Source organism: Drosophila eugracilis, unplaced genomic scaffold (genome assembly GCF_018153835.1).
Source record: "Drosophila eugracilis isolate 14026-0451.02 unplaced genomic scaffold, ASM1815383v1 contig_2154, whole genome shotgun sequence".
NCBI classification, from domain to species: domain Eukaryota; kingdom Metazoa; phylum Arthropoda; class Insecta; order Diptera; family Drosophilidae; genus Drosophila; species Drosophila eugracilis.
This window is the reverse complement of record NW_024573038.1, coordinates 2,816,506-2,841,486: the sequence shown is the minus strand read 5'-3', so window position 1 is coordinate 2,841,486 and position 24,981 is coordinate 2,816,506. Positions and strand designations below refer to the sequence as shown.

Here is a 24,981-nt window from a genome sequence, read left to right as displayed (position 1 = left end):
TTTAAAAGATTCTTATCAGACTGGCCAATAGATTTGCTGCTCTTTTCCACATTGGTTTTCCACTCTTTGGCCGTTTAACTGCTCTTTTCCCATTTGTGGTCATAATTTGTCGGCTCACCAAGCTCTCGGGAAATGAAACAGTAGAAATTCTGATACTTTAACTTTATTTTACGTTATTTCATCGTAATTACTTCATCAGTTTCTTTTCTTCCTTCTAAGTATTTAACCCTGATTTATATTCCTTTTATTAAAATAAATATTAAACTAAAAATGGCCTTTCTAGAAGAGTTATCTCTTAAAAGTTTTTTTTATGATTTAATTATATTTTCTATATAATTATGATATTTTATTTTATGTTCATTGAGCGAATTGAAAGTGAATGAGTCAATAAATTCCCCAAATCTCTAAAAAAAAGCAGTTCGATCTATCGAAGATTGACTGTATTCAGTTTGGACCGCTGGCCAAGCGGAAACGAGAGCTGCCTCGCTTTGACAGTAGCTTCCAGCCGTTTCCGCTTTCCGCTTTCCGCTTGCTGGCCAAAATTCCAGCGACAATTTTTTTCGGTTTTAGCCGAATGAAAAGCGGGGGCAGGTGGATGTTTTGTTGCAATTGTTTGCAATTTTGTTGCCACCACAAAATGGCCAACTGTTTTCGAGGCTAATCTGTTGGCAATTTGTTGCCTTTTTTTTTGTCGTCAATTTTGGTTTTATCGTTATGCAAAGGCTTTAAGTGCTTTTCACTAATATTTTTAAAGGTTTTTCCTGCTGAAAAGACTTTAGTAACGAGATTTGCATATTTTCCTTTGCCTGCATTTTACTCTGTGTGTGTATAGAGTGGCATTATGCTAATTGTAAGCACCCAGAGCCTGCTTTTAGAATTTATCCAAAGGGAGATTTTGTTTTTTGAATATTTTTGTTTTCATACAGATTTGCGTTCATCACTCATTTGTTGTTGGCCCTCGCTAATTAGAAGCGTGCCTCAATTGCTGTGCCGAAATTTATGCAGATAAAGTCAGACCTCAAGGGAAAGTAAAAAATGAGAGCAAGGAGAGCTTCAAGGAACTTTCTTTTGTTTCAAGGGAAAGTGGCAAGGAAATTGCAAGAGTTTTTTTTGGGTTACAGTTTTGTGCGTGGAATATTGTAGGGTTTAAAAATATACTTAAGCAGAGTGTTTGGCAAAATTATTTCCATTTCCATCTTATTTTACCCCGTGTAACTCTCTTTTTTCCTGACTTTTGTCATTTATTTCGGGAAATCCGCTTATATTTTGGGATTGCTGATGGGGTAAGACGAAGCCAAGCTTATTTTGCTTGTTAATATATATTTTTGCTTATAAGCAGAAATTCGGATATGGAAGCTCTTAATAAAATAAAACGGAGGAGATGTAAGTAAGTGCAGCTGGAAGTATCTCCTTTTAAGCTACCTTAATTCTGTTTTCATATGCAAACGCAGCTTTTTAAAAATGTAAGACTAAGCAAGGCTAAGTAAAGTAGAGAAGCTCAGACTATCTTAGCTAGTAGGGCTATATAGTAGAATTATATAACGAAAACTATCTGTATTCTTATAGATATAAACTTAAGCCTGCTTAACGATAATAATGCTGATAAATTTCTATAAAAATTCCCATTATTTATTCCTTATAAAAATGCGCTTTTTGATTGCCGATTGGCTGGCAGCAGAGCCACTTAAGTGCTAATGTTTCTACTGTCTGGGTTATTAAAGTTAAGCCAGCCCATTGTTGTGGGCTTCTTTAACTTTCATGGGGATTTACGGGCGGGGCATTAAATTGACAGCTCGTTCCCTTGATATCTCTCAGGAGATGATCAATAAAGTCAATCCCCAGCAACCAATTGACAGGTCTTCCAGTTCCAGTTCTTGCTTGGTTTTTCGTGTGCCACCCCCAGCTTGCATCTCTTTAAGGAGGAATATTTTTACGACTCGTGGTGGTTATGTAACCAACAAAGGGCAAAAAATGAAAATGATTTCAAAAATCATTCGTGTGTAAAAATGGCAAGCAAGTAGAGACATTGGCTTAATGGATGCCGTGCCCACAAAAGCGGGCTATACAAAAATTGCGACCCGAGGCCTTCAGTACCGGATGGCGGGTGCCGGGAAAAATGTGGGTGAAGTTCGCCGCATGGAAAATCCATTTATCAAAACGACGTCCAAAGAAAACCGCAAACGCATCGCACAATTTGACGCCAAACAAGCAACAATAACAAGAAACAAATGATTTAAATTAATCCACTTAAGGCCACTTAAACCCCCGATGCTAGCAGATGAAAATATATATATTCTGTATATTCCCACGCTAGCAAATTCATATATATATGTATATATAATATATATATTTTTATCCCTGTTCATGTTCGAATTATCTGTGGATGAGTGTAAAATGTCAAACACAGGGAGTGGAGAGGACTTCTGGTCGACTGGGAATGGCTTCACATAAATGCAAAAGAAAGCTGTTTTATGGGAAAAATGTGAAAGGATTCCATGGCATATTGACCTAGGGTGGGCTGTGCACTTTAAAGGTGACACTGGGTGAATATTAAATGTATTTTGTGAGTGCCCACTGGTGAAGTGCAAATTAGGACAAATTAATCCTTTTGTCGGGCTTCGAATTGCCTTTAAGTGCTGGCTTACACGGGTGTCTTAAAGTTATCTGAAATAAACTTTTGCTGTTGATAATTTAAATGAAAATTTAGGTATTTTTTACTAGCCTTTTTTTTTTATTTTGATAGACATTTCAGAGGATATAACTTAGGGCTGATAGCTGCCTTGCACTTACCTGTCAATTTCCCCTTTCGGAAATTACAGATGCAATCTGTTTTCTAAGTATGTTACCTTATCTCTGTTTAGTTCGCAAAAATTCAGGTATTAGCTTTTGAATGAAATTTATATATGACTAGACTGAAATGGAGTTTACCATGTTATGTTATCTAATGCTTTCCCTTTGTAAATCAGAAACCTCTCGTTCCCCCAAAGGATATTGCCCGCAAATAAGTGGGTTTGACGGCGTGACATATTGAAGAGGGAAGCCGTAGGAAAAAATATTTCGCAATTTCAATATAAACCCTGGCGGCATGCTAAGGCGGCTAAGGACAATCGTGGGCGGCGGCACGCCCTCAAATGTGGGTCAAACTACACTCGCACACTCTCACGCAATTGTTGTTGTTTGGTGGGTTGGCAGGGGAGGAGGGGGAAAGGAAGGTCGGAAGGTTGTCAACGTAACGACCCCAAGCCGACCCGCTTTTGGCCAAGGCGCCGGCAACAGAAGCGGCAATAAAAACAATCAGGTCCTGCATATGCCGGACGTCCCCGCTGGTGGTGGCAGCCCTGTCACTGGCCGGGTAGTCGCGGTCACCCTCAGCGCTTTTAAAGCGACGTTATCGTCCCTGCGGGGTTTTTGTTATTGTCCCTGATTTCTATGCCCCTTAATCTGAGAAACCATGGGTATAATGTTCCTTAAGGTAACACGAGTAGTTGGGTAGAAGAAAGGTAATCTTTGGGAGTTTAAGAACAATTATTAATAACGTTTAGCTGAGTTTTATGGATTGAAACTACCTCATATTCAAAAGAGAAATATTACCGAAGAATTTAATTGAACTTGGCTAAATAAATATATCGTTGCATACTCTTTGGCATCTTAACAGAAATCTGCAGGAGACCGAAAATCGTTAGAGATTTGTGTGGATATTCTGAATGTTTGTACGTTAAAAAATCATAGGTTTTCCTGGTTGCACAGGCACAGGTATATTTATGTGCTTATTTTCCAGTTTCTTATTTCTTTAATTCACATTTAGTTTTTTATTTAAAGCTGAACCAATATTAGTTTTATGTTTGCGAAACAGCTGAGACAATCACTTGAGTCTGTTTTAATGTTTTCGTCATAATATTTTACTATCACAGCTGGAATTGAATTCATCTAAGCGGGCCACTCTATAAAACTTCTGAAAAGCACTTGTTGAAATAGATTGGAGCTTTATAATCATATGTACATATGTTATTCTTGAACTTTCAGTGATTTTTTTTTTAATGTTCCATAGTTTTAAACCTAATGAATTTCTTTTTAATATACGTAATAGAAAATATAATTTGAACTTTATTTAACGACTGGGAACTCAATATCTTATAGCGTTCATAAACATTTTCCATAATAATTTCAAACCCGTTTAAACTCAACATTAATTTAAATAAAAATCCTTTAACTTAATGATAGTCTTAAATCCCTGTACGGGGTGTATTCCGGTGTGAAGGTCCAGTTTCACATATGTTTCCCGGTTTCATTCTCCTGTTTTTTTTTTTGCTGCTTAACCGTTATAGTGCCGACATTTTATTGCTGCATCCTTGCAGTTTTTATAGACTCATCCGCACACATTTCTACCTCTCTTTCACTCTTTTTCTTCCTCTGTCTGGCACGCCTACACAATGAGCCCGCATGCAAACATACATATGCACGGGAACATGTGTTTGTATGTGAGTTCATATTTATCGGCGTTGATGGTGTGCATGTGTTGGTTTTACGTGTGTGTTTGCGGTCTTTCACACATACTTTTGCAAATTCGTTATTTACAGTTATTTTAGTGCATTGTGCGGCCGTCGGAAGTGGAAGTGGAAATGAAGGAACTACCAGGATTTGGATCCCCAAACGTATTAAAAAACTCACAGTCACCGAGAATAAATATCGATAGGAAAAAGGGCAAAATGATTGTCATTTTTACAGCTTCCGATAGCCATAAAAATATATTTGATTTTTATTAACTTTAACTCTTTGGTTATAGATGAAAAGCAATATATTTTAGGTTGGCTATTCAGAAGTTAAATATAAATATATTTTCATCTTGTCGCCTATTTATTTTGATTTATTGCAAGCTTTTAATAACAAATGCATTTCGCTCTGTGTAGGCATCGTAAACACACCTTTCCTTTAGCACATCAGGATTTTGCATATAACCAAATGCTATGTGCAGGCCACACATCTTTCAAGGTGAATTTCCCAGTTCAAAGGAAAGAAATATTGGGTAAAAGCAGCAACAACAACGGGGAAATCTCAGCGAGAAAAGCCAAAGGAAATGTCAAACAAAAATAAGTAGGAAAGAAAAAGAAAAATCAGTGGAAGTGGAAATAGAAGGCATTGGTTGCCTTATTGGATAGCAAAAAGCGTCAGGAAGAAGACTGAAGAAGCTCACACATGGTTCCCTCTTTAACTTGTTTGCTCCTTTTCCCTTTTCCTGTCTTGTCCACAAACTGGAGTCCATATGCTCATCTGTACGTTGATATCGAGGCGCCATGTGCTTCACAGCAATTTGGCTCGATGGCGGGCTTTTTTCGCCCACTTTTTTCCGTAGTCAAACAGACAGTAAATGGGAAACCGAAGGTAGAAAAAACGCTGGGAAACCCGGAACTTAAAGTACCCTTAAAGAAGTGGAATTAAGTAATAGTAACAGTCTACCTTGATAAGTCTACTTTTTTCGAGGAGGTTGTTAAGTCCCATTACATTATTTAATGATTCTTATTTATAAAATTACTTCTTCATTAAACTAGAAGATAATAATCAGTTAAAATACTTTTTTGATTTTTTCTTTCCCACAAAGTCATGATACCTTTTTTTTCAGGGAACAACGAAAAGCTCGTTAGGCTAAATAGAAAATAAGAAGATAATCGAATGGAATTTTTTACTGTATGCTTTAAGCGTTTATACAGCATTAGATACGTTACGTATTGAAAGAGCAGATAAAAGACCAGACTGCTGCTGATATCAAAGTCAGATAGTGTGCTATAGTTAGATAAGGGTTTGTAAATAGATAGCAATTTAAATGCCCAGTAAATTTAGATAAAGTGATTGATTGACCTTTTAGTGGAAGCTTTTATCAACTGAATGCATTGCAGCCACAAAGCGAAATAATCCAAACACATTTACAGGATCTGCCATTTGCAGTTCCGCAAAATATTTGCAGTTAACTCGGAAAATGTGCAAAGCCCTCGATGAACTCAATAATTCGTTAAAATTGCTGCCAATTTTCACCTCCCTTCATCCGCGACCAATTTGTTGCCGGGCGAGAAATTTCCATAGCTCGGCAATTTCATATTTCAATCCGAAAAAACAACTTCGCTGTATGGGGTAGACCGAAAAATTTGTATTTGTAAACAAATTAAATAGCAAATTGACGATTATTTTAATGAACTTTCGAATTAAAACGCCGATAACCGCTAAATTGGTCATAAAACGCAGGCGAAGCGGTATTATATTTATTAATATCCTTCAGTTTGTAAAGGACCGCGGACGACCTTGAAAGTGTTTTCCAAATATTTTCCGCATCATAATTTCATGCGGCTGATTGGGTGGGCAGAGGAATTTTACGCAGCAATTGACAGTTGTATAGAGGCGAAAATAGCATTGAAATTTGCATAATTTATGTAACAAGAAGCCTCCAATTTATTAAATTATGAAATTCTGAAAGCTATATGCATGAATGATTCCCAGAATATAAAGCAATAAAATGTATTTTTACAACAAAGGCTTAAATTAATTTGATGGTGGAAGTGTCAGCAATATTAAAGTACAAACAAAGGACACTAATCAAAAGTTAAACTACTTTTCCGATGAATTATATTATTTAAGCTTAATGTAAATTATAAATGCCATGAACAAAAGTTAATGTTTGTGTTTTTAGGCCCAGCTTAGACACCATCAGGAAGACCGAATGCTAAAATTTTTAATTTAATCCCCAAATGACTTGCCCCAACTGACTTCGCTCCTCCTCTCTGTGATCCTGTAAACTGCTGTTTAAGCCTTCAATTGCTGGCATTGTCATAGTCTCATCATCATCATCATCTTGGGCCAAACAACAGTTTGAAATCATAACAGAAAGAAAGGCCGGCCACAGGCAAGTGGACCAGGTGGATGGCCATTTCTCTGCCCTTCCCGTCATCTGACCCACTCAATTAAGTCACCACCCACTTATTTCTACGTGCCTCCGTCGAAGGCGGCTCCTCTGAAGTCCGGCCATTCGACCGACCCGTCTGTCCGTAATAAGCCCACATAAGCTGCTCTTAAACCCTTTCAGTGGACGGAGTCGCTTTTAATACAAATTTGCCATGGTGTGTGTACTCTCAAAAGCCAATTACGTGCCTTGAAATGAGAGCAGAGCGAGCAGGCAGGAGCAAGAAATAGGAGCCGAACTGGTCATAACGTTTATAAGATCACGTGCTCAATTATTAAGCCACTAAATAAATAAATAGCGGACCACCGACACGTGCCTCGTCCACCGAAATCAGACCCGTAGCCTGACAGTTATGTGGTCTGCCTTCCGTCCGTATCGTAAACTTTCCCACACGCAGTCGCGCACAAAATATATATAAATATAAAAAAAGGAATTTCATTCATGGGCTCATTACTCATACGCAGTGTTGGCCCGTTCCCTCTCAATGACGGCAACGTTTTGTGGCTTCCGCAGTTTAATTAATCACAAGGATAGCTAATAACGTGATGTAATGGACAAAGGAGGAGATTATTAAGGGAACCTTTAATAGTTCATTTAAGCTTATGCGGTCATAAAGAATTCAATGTAACAATACGGTTACAGGGCATTGCTAAATACTTTTTTGAAAAATATATTTACAGAATAATGTCTTCTTATGTATACTTTCGTTTGATTTAGAAAAGCATAATATTTTAATAATATTAATATTTAGTGTGACCTTTGTACCTCTGTCTAGTATACATTGTTAGTTTGCTGATTTGTAATATAAATATGGAAAAGATAGGAATAAGAAAATAGTAATAACATTTCAATATTTACATTTTTCGTGTTCGAAATGTCAGGATTTCTGAAGCGAAAGGCAAACGTTGCCTAGTCCAGTACTGCATTTTTCATAAGCATAGTTTGCGTAAGAGAAATTCAATGCTATTACAATCCCAGGTGGCTTTGTGTGCAATTTTTTGCCATAATTTATTCCCCCAAGGTGTTGCGACCTCGTTTATATTGGGGTGATAAAAATCGCGCAATTAGCCAGCGTTGATTTTCGCACACAGGACGTAGACCTGCAGGGAAACACATATATACCTTTATAGGAGCGTATATATATAGAACTAGAACAGTGCCGAAGCGATCCTATGTAGGTCTAATTTACGAGCAGGGTGCAAAAATAATTTACTTTCCGAACGCAAGGGGGGTGACAATGGTTTTTTCTCTGCTTTTTTGGTGGGGGAACGGGGATTGGGAGCGTTTAAACGAAGGTGCAAATTAAATCAACATGCATATCCGTTTGACACCGTTTCGCAAAAGCCGCTAACCCACCCCACCCAATCTAAAGGGAATAGTATAGCAGGTGGTGGGAAGGGGGTTGTATATTGCCAGGGGTTAGGGTTGACTAACGGGGGCTCTACAAAATGGCGTACACATTGCAAATGACCGAAAAAAGAAAAATTGTGTGAGAGTGAGTGAAACGGTAACGGCAAACAGGGGGGGAAACGGAAAATGGGAAATGGGAAAACTTTTGGTCATGTGTTGTGACTGTGTGCACGTCTGTGCTAACCTTGTTTAAAATCTGGGACGCATAGATATATAGGAGCTGGCATGCGAAGGCATCGAAAGTGGCAGCAACAATAAACGCGAAGGAGGATAACAACTTTTCGGTTTTCCCTACAGTGGGAAAATACTTATAAAAATTGGTAGTCATTAACTTCCTTGCTGCTGATGCAAAATGTCAACCATCTGAGGGAAATTACTACAACTTTATCCATTATGAATGGTTTTCTTTTCAACATAAGTGAGTTTAACTCAAGGAAGAAATGGTAGTTAAATAAAACCAATTTTTCTTTTATGGATCAGTTTAGTTTAATACATTTTTTTTACATATATTTGAAAAGAAAAAGTTACGTTAAGATAAGCTAGTTAAGTTGTAAATTTTTTACAGTGTACTCGCCTCAAGGGATATGTAGACTGCACTCAAAGGGATTTCGTAACTTTCTGCTTGTGGTTTTTAAGAACAACAAGCAAACTGCATTAAGGCTTCAACATAGAAAAATGTTACAAAAAATGCAGGCAGTTATGGAAAATAAAAAGAAACAAGGCCATAAGGATGGGTGGGTTATTGTTTGTTTACTATATCTGACGAGCAACCCCCTGTAGAGATACAGGTATGAACAGGTGCAAACAATGAATGATGGCTTATTAGGGCTGTGAAGAATGGCTTACTGACCATGAATGGGCTAAGGGATATTCGCAGTTGTTTATTGGTGTTAATTAAAAAGTTTTATGCCAGAAAGGAAAACTATAATAGGTGTTGTTAAAAGGGCTTACTGTAAATTATAATTAAAGTTGCTTAATTTATACTTTTAAAGGAAAATCATAGTTGAAAAGGTTATCTTATGAGTTTATTGGCTATCTGATTTTAACAAAAAACTTTGAATTTTATAATTATTTTATAATTAATGTTATTCCTTTTTTTAAATTTTAATAAATATTTTCCATATTTCTTCTCATTTCAGGTAAGAAAATCGCGGTTAATTGATGAAGAAAGAAATATTAATGGGAGTTTAAAAATAAAAGGTAAAGGGAGGTAAAATAACATTACGAAAATTATATAAACATTTTTTTTTTGATGAGCTCTAAATGAATAAATAAATGCAAAAGAATTTTGTTAGATTTCTTCTTTATTTCAAAATAAGAAACAAATTATTATTATTATTATTATATTATTTAAATAAATATAAATTTAAAACGAACCATAAATTTCTCATGTTAGCCAGTCGACTGGCTACAGGGACTGCAGACTCTTAATCGTAACAAATATTCTTTTATTTATACTTTCCTATTGTGTAAAAATTCCCATCCACACGCTGTCATTTAAAATTTCTTTAACTTTTTTCCATTTACCTCGTTTCCATCTTTTCAATTTGGCCACGAATATTAAATAACCAACTAATATTGTTAATAGCCAACACCCGGAGTGTAAAAGAACCAAAAGAGTTGGCTAACAAGAATTTTGTTTGCGCATATGCTAAAAACATTAAGTGAAAAGAGGGGAAAGTCCGGACAAAGGGGCGAGGTGGGGGGTGTTGATGACGATGCGAGCGCTTGACACTCGCTTAAATAAAAGATTTTTTAATTAAAAATATTTCACCTGCAAAGTAGAAAAAAAGAGGCAAACGGAAAAAAACGAACGCAAAAAACGTCGACACAATTTTCCTCTTTGCGCTCGCATAAATAAATGCAGCCACGCACAAGAACAACGACTCCAACAGCAACAACAACAAAGAACACCACCAACAACACTAAAGAATATAACCACAGAGAAAAAAATACATTTAAATTTTATATTTTTTCCTTATTTTGAAAAGGTTAACTAAATATGAATTTGGAGGTTTTCCGTGAAAAAAGAGAATGTTATTTTTCATTGAAAATGGCAAAACTTTATTGAAAAACTACTCCACTGGCTCCACCTGATATTGAGATTTTAAAAATAATTATTAGAAGAAATATTTTTATATTTTTTAAAAACGAAATAATACCTCAAAATAAGTTATTAAAAACTAAATTAGAATCAATAAACTTGATTTGAAATCAATTTAAAATATTTGCCGTATCAAATTCAAATCCAAACCTTAGAGTATATCAATCTCAAAACTAATACTTTTCTCTCTGTGTACCACTACTACAACAACACTTAAAAGTACACCAACACGCGCTACGCAAAGAGCAATTTAACAACAAAGACACGTGCCAAATGGACAAAGGGGCGTCAGAATAAGGAAAAGTGTGGCGTGTAAAAGTGGGCGGGACATTGGCAGTGGGTCAGCGAAATGAAAATAAGCCGCGGGCGTAAATATAAATAAATGAACGGGCCAGGCGACAAGCGGTAAAAGGGCGAGCCTTCCTCCGGATATAGGTGAAAAGGAGACAGCATCTGCACACTAAATGATAGGGGCAAAAGGTAATAATTAAACCGATACGTAAACAATTGAACTGTAGGTGGCGCTTTAAGGTCATCGAGACCGCAATGACAGCAACGATAAACAAAAAAAAAGGTCAAAAGGGGAAGTAGGAGGCGAGTGCCAGGTGCACAGAATGGTTTTAAAAGAGCAACCTCGAATGCTGGTTTGTGAAAAAGTCAACATGGTCAATAAATAATCTACTTTACAACATTTTATAATAAAAGTCTTGAATTAAATTAAGGGTTTTAAGAGTTTTTTTTAATATTTAATGATACAAAGTTCGATTATAAGATGACTTCCAAACGTCATGAACAAGATGCATAATCTAAAATAAGCTATAATTTCAAAATGTGTGCATCATTTATTATTACTTTGTACTTTATCAATTTTCAAACTAAAATCTGGCATGACGATAATAACTTTAATCCGCCAGCTTGCATGAACTGCATTTATAGATTGTTTGTTTATAAGTTTCGAGAAATAACACATATCATTCAACTCCCACAAGTACCTCTTATTTATAAGAACACAAAAAAAACATCACCGACACATCGTTAAGCTGGTGAAGAAAAATTACAGAAATAATGGCCGGCGAAGCTTAAATAAAAATGAAATGAATGAAATGAAACGAGAGGAGACGCAGGAGTTTGGGGTCCAAAAGTGGAAGTGGGATCACAGCAAGGACATGCCACGTCATGCTGACAGTGGGCGGGATTCACTGGGACTCCTCCGCTATATATATACATGTGTCATCAGTGAACTTGATTGAGTAGAGAGCGGAAGAGGGGGTCGGGTTGACAGGGGGCGTTGTTCGGGTTTGGGCGGATGGCAGTGAGGGCTGCGAGGGTCTTAACACGACGACGTGCTAAATTTTGAGAGATGACCAAGGCTTCTGTTAAATTGTGCACGCCAGTTGGCCAGTTGACTGCTTCACAACGAATTGCACTGGGGAAAATTTATGGCTTATACAGTGAAAAAATAAGAAGTTTTCTTTAAGAAGAAGAGGGAAAATAATTGCCTAAAAAGTAAAAATAAATATCAAGTATAAAGTGTAAAATAAATATCAAGAATGTTGGTTTTTAAGCATATTGCATATCACCTTTTACCGCTTGCACCTGCTATTTAAAATATATATTTCGTATCTCAGTGTAGAATATGGACTAAAAAGTTGACTTACTTCTCTCAGTGTAGAATATGGACCAGAAATTGGGGGTTGAACAGTGGCAACTAAATGAACACATCACTGCCGGACGAAATGGGAGATACAGCACTCCATGGTAATCAGTTGTGGACACTTCTCCTCTGAACGAGTATGTGTTACTGGGGAAAATTGGAAGAAGAAGAAGGGATGTGGCAGGAGGCAAGTTGGTCCTGCAGTTTTCAGATGGTAATATTTACTCACTGCTTATGCAAATTCTGGTGGAAATTATGCTGCACTAACAGGAAGTTACATTTGGAAAAGCATATTCCACACACACATTTTCGGCAGTTTTTGTACAGTTTTGAATACTATTTTAGAACTATTAACTTTGTGAATTTTAATTTATGAAATGTTCAGGAAACGATGAACGTTTTTTGGTATTTTTTCTGTAATAGTTTAAATAATTTATCTTGCTTTATAATGATCTAGCATTGTGTACAAATTTGCTTTGTTTTTTATAATAATTTTACTATATAGACTGTGTTTGTTTAACACTTAAAATTCATATCGACTTAACTAACTTTAACAACACTTTCAGTGTCTAGCATATTGCTCACCTGTTTTGTTGGCTGCAAAAATGTCTACTTTGAAAGTACTATGTAGGGAAATTTAAGTTTAAATAAACATATCTATTTAAACCAAGTTTAGTTTAGGCCAAGCCAAAAGTTGAAATTATATACAAGCATTTGAATTCTAGCCGTGTGCGTGCTAAACTGTAGAAGCTGTTGCAGCTGTTGGACTAAAATTTATTTTACTATTCTCACAGCCACAGGCACCACGCCTGAATGAGGTTAAAACTAAGTTGAAATTCCACAGAATTCAGCTATACAACCCCACAGAAACCTCCGAGAGTCCTTTCTGTGACAATGTTTTTAGCCAAAATTCAGCCAGCAGCAACTCAGCAACTTCGGCAAACATTTTGCTTGCCAAGGAATGGCATTCCCTCAGAGCAATTCATTTCAACTCGTTGAAATCTCATGTGAAGCCCCCTCATTATTTTGAGTTTTTGCTCGTAAGCATTATTTTGCTGTCGCTTATGGTAAGCTGCTCAGCCATGGGTCGGTTAGACCCCAGAGTGACATGGCCCTGTCGGCTTGGCCCACTGTCACAGTCAGTGGAAGTTCGACTCCATAGCAAGGATCCTTTGGGACCTGTGCCAGGGAGTCAAAGCCCTACAAAAAAGAGGTCCGGCAAAATGAAACGAACTTTAACTGGCACAAAATACACCTGTGACCCCGTTTGCCAGACGCAGCAGGCACTGCAGACAAATCAGCACTGAAATTTAATTTGCATGAGCCACGTCCTCTTCCACTCTTGGCCCGAAATGGGCGTCGGACCGGCCTGGCCGAGTCAACAAAGCGGAAACAACAAAGTTGGAAACCCAATTCGCATTTTCCCATTCTCGACGGAGACTCAGAGCCGAACTCCTCGTATTTCGAACCCATCTCAGCGCCCAACTCGACCTGACTCGAGACTTGGCTCACGTGCAATCGCTTTATTTGATTTTCATTTTTGGGGCCAAACACAACAGTGGCAGAAACAGAGGCAACATGCCACTGCCACTGCCAACTTCAAAAGCAGCAAAAGCATTCTTAGGAAACACATCACGAAGCCAATACCCTTTTCATTATCATAATATGTTAAATATTTATGACAATAATTTCTATTGGTGAGAAAGACAGAAAAAGGATATCGAAAATGTTCTTATTCATATGTTGCCTGAAATATTTATTATTTTGAATTTTTTTTGTGTTTTAAATTTAATCCAAAAAATGTACGATTATCGAAACCTTTTAGAAGTTATACGAGGTGTGTTCAAAAAGTAAGGTGACTTTTCAAATTTCAAATTTTTCAAATTTTTCGATTATCTTCAGTTTTGGGAACAAGAAAAAGTCACATGGGGCCAAATCCGGTGAATATGGTGGCTGAGGCATTATTGTGGTGTTGTTTTTGGCCAAAAAATCCAAATCCTTTGATCCATATTTTTCGATAGCAAAAAATCGCCGAGCTCGCAAAACAACTTGTAACTTTACGCCTCTCACAACCAAATAAAAGAGGATGTTCCATTGAAACTTGGTACAGATGTTAGGGAAGAGTGTACCAATATAACAAAACAAAAAAATCGATAATCGAAAAATTTGAAATTCGCGAAATTTGAAGAGTCACCTTACTTTTTGAACACACCTCGTATTTACGTTTACTTTGACATATTGTGAACTTAAGCTACCTTATTATAGGTAGGTTATATTTTAAGAAGACCGCATTTATCAAATGTATTTGAGGTGACCCAAACTAAAATTGGACACGCTTGGTTGATTTATCCAAAAGAAGAGGCAAGCGCCTATTGGATTATTATTATGTTGCTCAGGTGATTTAGGGTCGGTTTCTTAAGATTACGTCTAAAGTGTCTTGGCTGTTGTATTTTTAAGGAAAATGTAAGGAAATGTTCTGAAAGGTACATAAACTTTATGTGTACAGTTCAAGTGCCTTTATAATCTTAGAAAATGTAAGTTGGTTATCTTAAGGGCTATGAAAGTTCTGTGTATTTTATAATCTGAAAAATTAAATGGTTTTTTATTAGAATTAGTACTTCATTAGTGTTTTCCAAGAATCATATATTTGCTCAGACTTTAGATAGTATTTTTCTAATGCCCCTTATTCTAAGTACAGCTTCTTAGAATTTAAATTTAGCCAGAAATTTCTTCAAGGAGATTACGTAGAAACCCCTTGAAAAAAGTTAGGCAAGTGCTTTTGATATATTTCAAAACACAATTCAAGCGCAAATAGATTGCCGAAAATTACAATACGCTCTGGGAAGTTGCCCTTCCAGCAGACGCAGTAACTGTAATTTTCATTACCTTGCCATGTGTTTGACTTGTGGGCCTGTGTGCATTTTGTGGCACACTTTTTGGCCAAGGCATCGAGCCTGGCCGAGCTGAGCTGGGCTCAGTCAGTGGCAGACATTGCAATGGCCTCGCAAGGAAGCACTTGGGCACCAGTTAAGGCAAACATCCTGTCCCCCATCCTAATCCACCACCTCCCAGCTCCCCTTTTTGGCCAGAGAAACCACCCAACCCTCTTGGTGGGTGCTAATGCACTTGCACTCAGTGCAAGCACATAATTCGCTGCCCTCGAGCACACATGCGAGAGCAGCCGACACTCGAGAGCCGCCACAAGTACAGTACGACCCACCAGCACCCACTCCAGAGACCACCCACTTCGCTCGTCACCCTCTTCTCTTGGACCCACCTCTGGCTGCTTACAGTGGCTGCTAATTAAGCGAAACTCTAACGCTTCGATGACCATAAACTGTACGGGAAAATAATGAGCAACGCGTGGGGCTGAATATTTTTAATTGGAAATTTTATTGATGAGGAAAAAATGGAAAATAATTATGTGAAAGTGAGAAGAAGGTAACATAAACCAAGGCTGGAGGGGTTTAATTATTTCTGGTAAGAGAGGGTAAAAACCTGAAGGAGTTTTGTAAAGTGCAGTTGAGGCTAACGTCGGCTTTCTGATAACTTAATATGTTTCATTTAATCAAAAACCTCTTCTTCTAAAAATATCTTTGATAGTGCTGCCTTCTTAAACGATACAGAAGTTATGTCATTTAAGGCAATGCCTTCTCTAGGCTAACGAATTGTATTTCTTGCTTAACGAGTGACCACTGTTTCAATCTAGCATAGGCATGTGGAGCAAATGGTGCTGGTGGTGATGCTGATGCTACTGGTGTTGCTGGCACTCATTAGAACGGAAGAGGGAATTCCTTGGCCGTTGGCCGTCGGCAGATTTCGTCGCCAGCTAGATCCCCTGACCTATCCGAAGGATAATGCCTGGAAGGTGTTTTTGTTTTTTTTTTTTGTTTCTGCATCCAACCAGCCAGCCCTTTGTTGTTGTTGTCTCACGTTGCACATTGCGCCTGTCGAGTGCCATTCATTTTCTAACCCCACCCCTAAGTCGCCACCCTTTCATCCGGCCCTTGAGGTCATCGTGGCTTTCGTCACTTGCCTTGATGTTTTGGTTCACTTGGCTACGAAGGGAAAAAAGACAAATTAAATGTGTCTAAGTGTGTATTTGAGTTTCGTTTGGTGACTGCGATTTGTGCTGAGTTCCCTTTATCTTATCGGCTAATGTCTGCCTTTAAGTCGTAAATTATATGCGCTTTTACCTGGAAAACTAATAACGCAAAGTGTTTGTACTTAGCCAAAGTTAATAAAAAGTGAATTTTAAAGCAAACAGAAATGAATATGAATGAATGAACAATTTTCTCAGCTAATAATGTACTAATAAACTAAAATAAAAATGTTCTCTTTCTGCTTAGTTAAAGACTATGGTGCTTTCTTTTACCACAAAACCCAAAACTTCAAATAGATTTTTGGATTTATAATTTCTACCACAGATTTCTCCTAATTTCGAGAAACACTTTAGTTTTGTGCTGAGCTTTTCTTATCTTTATCTTCTAACGTTTGCCTTTAAGTCATAAATTATTTGCGCTTTTGCCATTATATAGTTGCATAAATATTGAGCTTAAAACGAGGCGTGCAAAATTAATAACACGAACTATCTAGCACGCACAGATAAAGTGCGAGAGTGAGAAAGGAACAGAGAAGGAGAGTTGGGGCTTGACTGACCGCATAGATAACACGCATACGCCATTGTGGGTGGCAGTTGGGGGGCATTACCCATTGTTATTCCTGTAGTGCGTGCTGTTTTTGTTTTTGCAGCTCTCCTGCTATCGACAATTTTTGGGACACACTCACACAATTACATACTTACATAGTCACGTCTGATGGAAATTCCTTTTGTGTTGCAACTGACAAAACTCATAAATGAACATTTCCTTAATGGCTGCAATTTCCCATCTATCCACTTCAAGGATATTCATGTGCCGTACATAACAGGATGCCGAAAAGTGTGTTACCAGCCATAATCGATATTCGATTTAAATTGTTCATTTAATGACTATTACAGCTGCAATACGGCAGACACACACACACTGGTGCACTCTACCTCCTATCGCGCTTGCAATATTTCAAGGCAAACAATAATTACAATTTTCAATTTATGATAATGAACTTTATTTTCGCATCAAATAGAAATTGATACAGATTGCTGAGATACTCGCATAAAAGTGAAAGATTAAGTGTTATGGCAGATGGAAAATACAGGAGGATGATTGATTGTTGGTTTAACAAATGTTTCGGTTTATTCTGCTGTGAAATTGAGCTTGAGAATGTTCATACGGAAGGACGCCAAATGAATTTTATTGGGCTTGTGTAATGGCTTAATATTGGGCAAGAAAACAGGTTAATAATTGATGAATGGCATTAATTAATGGCCTTGATTTATAATGAATTCTGTTGTTTGTTTTCATGTAAAGGCCTTAAGTAAATCAACAACGTTTCAGTTTCAGTAATTGGACTAAATTTATGGTTTACACCAAGCAATGTTTGCCTGAAGGAATAAAAACAAGAGCCTGATTTATTCATACTCGGCTTGAAATATAATTATTCCAATTTCTCTACTAAAAACTGTTTAGTTTATACCAGTAATCTTGTAGCCATTTTCTTATCCTTCTCTGAAAGGTTTTTGCTCAGAGAGCATAGTAAATTAGCGACCTAATGTCTTCTTACTTTTTACCAAGCCAACTCAGCAAGGTCTTTAAAGGGCTTAGTGCTCTCCTCTTCTTTTGGGTTTTTGTTGCAAGTCCACTTAGCAATGCCCTTTGTTGACCGTCCCGGGATAAGACACATTCGCAGGATCAAGCTGCCTGCACATGAGAATGGGCTTGTGGCTAGAACCGAGTAAAGTAAACTTAGCTCGATGATGGCTCCTTGGCATGCAATTTCCACGAAGCAGTGGCTAATACTTATTCAAGGCATTGGCCGGGCTATCGATGACAGGTCGAGCGGAGAGTAGAGAGCGGTAAGGAGGGACATCAGAGGGTTAAGACAGGGAATCCAAGGACACATGCGTCATCAGCATTATCCTTACGCTTCAACGCACCTAAAAAGAAACCATTACAAGGGAAAATTTTCTTCTGCACATCAAAGATTGGATACTCTAGGGAAACAGCAAACAAGTTTCGATTAAACATTTGACTTGTTTTTAAGTTTAACTTGCCAATGGCAAAAGGAATGATTTCTAAGTTCAGATTTCCCTAAGGAATTAAAAATAAATTACATGGAAAAAACTGATATTTTAAGGGCCAATAATAAAAATGATAAATTTCATGCTTTAATTATAAATCATGAGAATATCAATTAATTGCTATCCTGAAAACCCCCCTGTAACTATATGAAATTAAAGAATTAAAATGTAACATTTTGTTATATTTTATATCGAGTTATCCTTAACCTCTGTAGTAAGGCAAACGTGTTCAAGTAATAAAATAAAGTAGAGGGGAGTAATAGTTGGTGCTGTTTGAACTTTGGATCCATTAACACAATTGCCACGGCACCACTCTTTCAAGAATCATTTATCATGCTGAAATTTATCAGGGAACTAGATTTAAGACTTCAGCTTTTTCATTCCGAGCAGAGCAGGGTGAAACTATGAAACTTTACAATTTTATGGAATTTTATATGTATTTTATTTTTGGATTTTTCTCTGATTTTCCCCTTGCAGAATTTACAACGAAAAGTTGCTGAGAAGCGAGCTTCGGCAAATATCAACAGCTGGGAAAAGCAAATCATAAGTAAACACAGAGGACAACAGGACCAGACAACCGCACAGGACGAAGGATAAACGTGGTAGTTGCCATGAGAGCAGCCTCGGGTGTTGACCAGGAATGAAAGGATCCGGTCCGAGGGTAAGAGGACAAAAGGAGCAACAACAGTAGCAACAGCTGCAACAGCAATCCAAACAGCTGCAACATTCACGAGCAACGAGCAACAACGATAGTGGGGCAACAATAAGAACCGCCAGAGACAACACCCGCAATCAAATCAAATTCAAAGATGCAAATTACAATTTGCATACAAATGCATGCGGACCAGACGAGCAACATCAGCACCACAAACTGCACCACAAGTAACAAAAGCCTCGCAAATTGTTGTCAAATGCTATAAAATTGTACGGAATAATTCTAAAGTACACTTGCAAACATATCATCGAGCGGGTGTAAGGTCCCACAAATCAACATGATCAAGGGTATTCTGATACAGCGCAAAAGCCAGGAGGATGCCAGCTACACCAAGCAGCTCAAGATGGAGCACGCCGATCTGGTGGCCGAGATGCAGACCGTCGAGAGCCTGCCCACCCACGAGAGGCTCCAGCTGGCCCGACTGTAAGTATTATAATCTTTAATTAGCGTGAGATTTGTAGTGGGTCTTGGCATGCAGTGAGGCTAAATCAGAGCTCCTCAAACAGACTCGCTTAGGATTTGATTTTTGTATATATAATTTGATGCACATAATTACAAAACTATTTTAGATAGTGGTTAAAATTTGTATTTTAATTAAAACACTAAAAACCACTCATGTTTTTTTTAAATAGTTATTCTTATGAATAAAGTTTTTAATTAAAAGGAATAAAAACAGCAAAGTTCGTCCAAAGATTATTCAAAGAAAAATACATTTTGTTTTTGTTTTTTAGACCTTCAGGCATCGGAGGGAACTCTGGTTTAAATCTTATTATTGCCCGTTTTAAGACAAATTTTAAATAAAACTATCTAAGTTTGTACTCAGCTCTGTATATATTGTGAAATATAGAAAACAAAAATTTTACTTCAAAGCTGTATATAAGCAAAGGAAATACTAAAATTAACTCTCTGTGTCAGTTAATGGCCGAACTCCCTTAGGTTTCTCTTCTTATTCTGAGCTATCGAATTTCCGCAACTAATACCCAATCTCTTCCTCAATCCTTTCTCGGTAATTAGACGTCGGGCCCAGCAGCTGAAGCTGTCCAGACAAAAGGACAAGGAGTGGGCCAAGTTGCAGAGGTCGAAAGGCAACACGGCGAGCGGTGGCGGCGGAACCGGAAGCGGATCACTAGGCAACGCGTTGATGAACGGCAATGGAGATACTACGCACCACTTCCGGCACGCCAATGGATCGGGCACTTTGAGCGGTAGACGGCACATATCCTTCGAGAACAGTGTGGTGCTCCTTGAGGCCGCATCCCGGAACGATATGCCCGAGGTTGCGGCTCTCCTGCAGCACGGAATCACGCCGGATGCCGCAAACGAGGACGGGCTGACGGCGATGCATCAGGCGTGCATCGATAACAACGTCGAGATGTTGCAGCTCCTGCTGGAGTACGGTGCAAATGTGGATGCGCAGGACAGTGATAAGTGGACGCCCCTTCATGCGGCAGCCACCTGCGGCCACCTCGATCTGGTCCGCATCCTCATCCGGCACGGCGCCAATCTGCTGGCCGTCAACACCGACGGCAATATGCCCTATGACCTGTGCGACGATGAGAACACCTTGGATTTCATCGAGGGCGAAATGGCACAGCGCGGCGTGACCCAGGAGCTTATCGATGAGACGCGCTCATCCACGGAGCGGATTATGCTGCGGGACCTCATGGAGCTGGTTCGCACCGGAGGCGATTTGGAAGAGCCAGACTACCAGTGCGCTACGCCGGTAAGTAATATACGAGGTGTGTTCAAAAAGTAAGGTGACTCTTCAAATTTCAAATTTTTCAAATTTTTCGATTATCTTCAGTTTTGGGAACAAGAAAAAGTCACATGGGGCCAAATCCGGTGAATATGGTGGCTGAGGCATTATTGTGGTGTTGTTTTTGGCCAAAAAATCCAAATCCTTTGATCCATATTTTTCGATAGCAAAAAATCGCCGAGCTCGCAAAATAACTTGTAACTTTACGCCTCTCACAACCAAACAAAAGAGGATGTTCCATTGAAACTTGGTACAGATGTTAGGGAAGAGTGTACCAATATAACAAAACAAAAAAATCGATAATCGAAAAATTTGAAATTCGCGAAATTTGAAGAGTCACCTTACTTTTTGAACACACCTCGTATACTACCATATAATGAAGTTACAGTGTTTTTAAATCTCTTTCAATAAAAGATAAAGATAAAGTTGATTAGTGAAAGAAAATATTATTTTGTAAGGTTTTCAAATTTATTTTTTCAACAATAACTATTTTTACTTGCATTAATACCAAAGTTATTCCCTATGTAAAATCTTTAATTTATCTCAATTGTTCAGCTACACATAGCTGCTGCCAATGGATATGTCCGTGTCGTGGAGTTTTTGTTGGAACAGCATGTCAACGTGGATGCCATGGACAAGGATCTGTGGACTCCGGTACACGCGGCCGCCTGCTGGGGACATGTAAGTGAAGCCGCGAAACCAAATAACCTGTGACCAATGGAATAATAATTTAAAATATTTTCCCCGTTTTCAGCTCGAGGTGCTGGAGATGCTGGCACAATGCGGTGCTGATTTAAATGTTCGCAACAAGGACGATGAGACGCCCTCAGGTGAGAATATGTGAAAAGGCTGCGGCACTGAATCAACGGATATCCTTGTAGAGCCAAATAACCATGAATATGAAATTGAGCTATAAATTGTTGTTAATGTTAACAAGAAAGGCGTGTAAATCTTTTTAGTCGAGTTTTTGAAATTGCTCACATGGATTTGTAGACTATTTGTAGTGGGTTTCCCCACTTGTTTGGATCAGTTCTTTCGCGCATTTGAGTTTGGTTTAGATATGTTTTTTTAGAAATGTTTAATGCAATATTTTTAATAGAAGATAATAAGAATAATTAATGACCCAATATATCTACTTTAATAGATATCTGTGAAGATCCCGAGATCAGGGAACGTATCGAGCAGCTGAAGACAGAGCAGGAGAGCAAACGACTGGCCGAGGCGCAGCGACGACGCGTTCGACGCTCACAGAGCAACAACACTAGGTAAGTGCTTATATTATAAAATCACAAAAACATATTAACTAACGTTTATGCAAATCCCTTTAATCACAGAGCCCAATCAGTGAGGCGCACTAGTTTGCGGGACAAAACGCTGACAACCAAAAAGGATGCCGTCGAGGAGACGCGTCTGCGTCTGCAGGCCCAAGAGGCGACGGATTCGGAGACACCCTCTTCTGGTGGAGATCCCCTGACCAATGGCTATGGTTATGGAAACAATAACGGAGAGAAGCGACCCTCGACAGGCAGTTCGAATGGCCAACTACTGCCCCACTCCAAGTCCGCCGATACGCTGGATAATGCCATGACGGCATCCTCCGCCGCATTGTCGGCCACCGCCACACATTCCTATCCCTCGCGGCGTCCTCCGGATGGCCGGGAAAACGATGAGTTGCTCCGGCTAAAAGCCTCTGGTGCCGTTGGAGAGATGCAGCGGGCCACCTCCGCGGCGGCAGTCATCCTCACCGAAAAGGGAACGGCGGCCAGTGCCGAGGCCGTTCAAATCCAATCGTCCAAGGAGGCTGCCAACGGCAAGATCAACGTTCAGGTCACAGTCCTTGTGGGTAAGTCAACAGCCACTGGCCACGTGTCAAGCTTGCTTCCGCTTTCTCAGCCTGTCTATCCCTGCCACCCATTTACTCATGCGTCCCACAAAAGCAACCTCCCACCACCCTACTCTTCTCGGCTCCAAGGAGCGTCAACGTATCACGGAGAGTCCTGCTTAAGCGCCATCCTGTCCCCGTGTCAATGTCAATGTTTAATGTTTATTTAACGACTCTACTAAAATGGAAATGAAAATACTTCCAGCTAACAGCATGACTAGAATATCGAATGGGGTATGCCCTGTAGAAAAGAGCTTTGATATGCTAAAGTAAAAATGTCTATAGGGAATTTACAAGAGTCTTATTATTAAAAAAAGATAGGTAATACTTATTTAGGCTTCCTTACAAGTTGAATTTGTTAATTGTATTAATACACTAGGGATGTGCATTTTCAAATTGAATATTTACACATTGAGTTAAAGACATTTTAAAATTAGTTATTGTGGTTAGCAATTATCGTTATAGTTTTCATAATGGTAAATATTTAAGGGTCTTCTGGGCCAACATTATGTTTCGTTGGCTAGATACATTTTTTTAAACGACACACCAACTATAGGTGAGCCTAGTTATCATAATAGATTTAGCTTTCATTTAAAAACCCTTACTTAGAAAACCGACAAGCATGACTGTAATAAAAGGCATTAAACTTGCACGTAACATCCATCCCATATAACCGATCAAAACCAATTTTTCAAGGGGTATTTACAAACTTAACTCTTAGGGGAAAAATGAGAAAAAGGAAAGTAAAATAACATTTGCTTGTTTCTGTTTCATTCTTTTTTTTTGTTGTTGTCGTTGTGCTTCGTTTCGCCCGTTCTGTGTCGTCTGCCTGCCCGCATCATCATCAACAATAAAAACAACAACAAACACCACCACCGCACCACTCAAACAACAAAAAATATACACACACACCCACCGCCTTGCCAAAAAACACCAACATCCAGACACCAACAGCACGCACCACCATCAGCAACATCAACAGCAGCAGCAACATCACCAGCAGCAACAAGTATTGCTGTTGCAGCAACACCAGCAACATCAACAGCAGCAGCTACAGCTACAGCAGCAGCAGCAGCATGTTGCCTTGGATGGCTATAGTGCCACATTGGCCAATTTGAAGAAGCAACGCTCGCTTTCACGCACCGCCAATGTCCTCAATAATTTCGAAATATCATCCCAAACAAATAGCAATGCTCATTCAATTGCAGCTGCAACTGCAACTTCCACTAATGGTTCTGTTTTAGGAGCCGGCGGCAGCAACAACAACAACAACCTTAGCACCAGCAACAACAACAACAACGGATCGGCACCGATCTCGACGCAACCAACCATGGGACACATGGGTCCGGGCAGCCTGCTATCGGACTTCGAGGGTTCCTCGCCGGCGGGCAGTTCGCTGAACAAGTTCAGCGGAATCACCGGCGATGTTGTCACCGACAGCACCAGTTCCAGTCGCCGGTGCTGTGTCCTGATGTAGAAGCTTAAATAACTAACTAATAGAATCACAGGGTATTAAACCAACAAGAACATTTGTCAGAGCGATAGACCATTATTTAAATGGCGAAGAAATAAGTGTCTTTTTTTAGATTAGCCGAATTCAGTGAGTGAATTGTTGAATGTTAAAAACAAAATTGTATGTTGGTTTAAGAGTGGTGGGGGTTCAGTTCTTTGAACTCCCGGAAACGGCTAAAAGTCGTTGCATTTTCCTAGCAGACACTACACAAAACACACACACAACCAATTATACGATACAAGTTTATACAAATATACAACCATATGTATACATTTTAATGAAAATATAAAAGGAAAAATTATAAAATAAATGTGAGCAGTTTACCCTAGTTGATATGTAAAAGCAAAATCAAAAGCATCAAAAAAATATCAAAAAATATTTATATATCAGCGCTAAGAACTTACCCTATTAGATTTGCTTGGAGTGCATTGAGTTATCTGTGGTTCAGTGTGTAAGTGTTAAAACCGAAACAGGCAAAGTATTATGCAACAAGTATGAAATATTTAATTAAATATACGATAGCGAAATTATAGTTAAAACTTGACAGCAAAGTAAAGCAAAGCAATGAAACGAAATGCAAAGCACTCAAGCAATTCCCCATATAAGTGTCTAAATGTTGAATTGAAAAGATGTTCATGCCAGGCAAGATTAAGATTTATTTTTGAATGGAATTACCTTGCTCTGTGTTATGTGAGTTGAGTGTTTTGTTAAAAGATACAAAAAATTTTGTATTATTTATGTAGCAACTATGTTTGTATATACACAATTCCAAATGATTAAGTTTAACAAATGCAAAAAAATGCAACGCGCAATTAGCAAATGA

The 24,981-nt window shown here is 38.5% G+C and overlaps 1 protein-coding gene across 4 annotated transcripts in view; it reads left to right on the top strand.

The window, feature by feature from the left end:
- LOC108108504 (protein phosphatase 1 regulatory subunit 16A) overlaps positions 1-24,486 on the top strand; it is a 44,058-nt gene extending 19,572 nt beyond the window's left edge. For 2 of the 4 annotated variants that reach the window (XM_017216570.2, XM_017216572.2), the window contains 7 exons: positions 18,770-19,430; positions 20,022-20,730; positions 21,319-21,444; positions 21,518-21,593; positions 21,908-22,028; positions 22,098-22,606; positions 23,590-24,486. In XM_017216570.2, coding sequence (XP_017072059.1) covers positions 19,285-19,430; positions 20,022-20,730; positions 21,319-21,444; positions 21,518-21,593; positions 21,908-22,028; positions 22,098-22,606; positions 23,590-24,122 — 2,220 coding nt within the window. In that variant the 5' untranslated portion in view covers positions 18,770-19,284 and the 3' untranslated portion in view covers positions 24,123-24,486. Of the gene's footprint in view, positions 1-9,495; positions 9,557-18,769; positions 19,431-20,021; positions 20,731-21,318; positions 21,445-21,517; positions 21,594-21,907; positions 22,029-22,097; positions 22,607-23,589 lie in introns of all 4 variants that reach the window. The other 2 variants (XM_041818285.1, XM_017216573.2) reach the window with 2 other exon arrangements.
- The last annotated feature ends 495 nt before the right edge of the window (positions 24,487-24,981 follow it).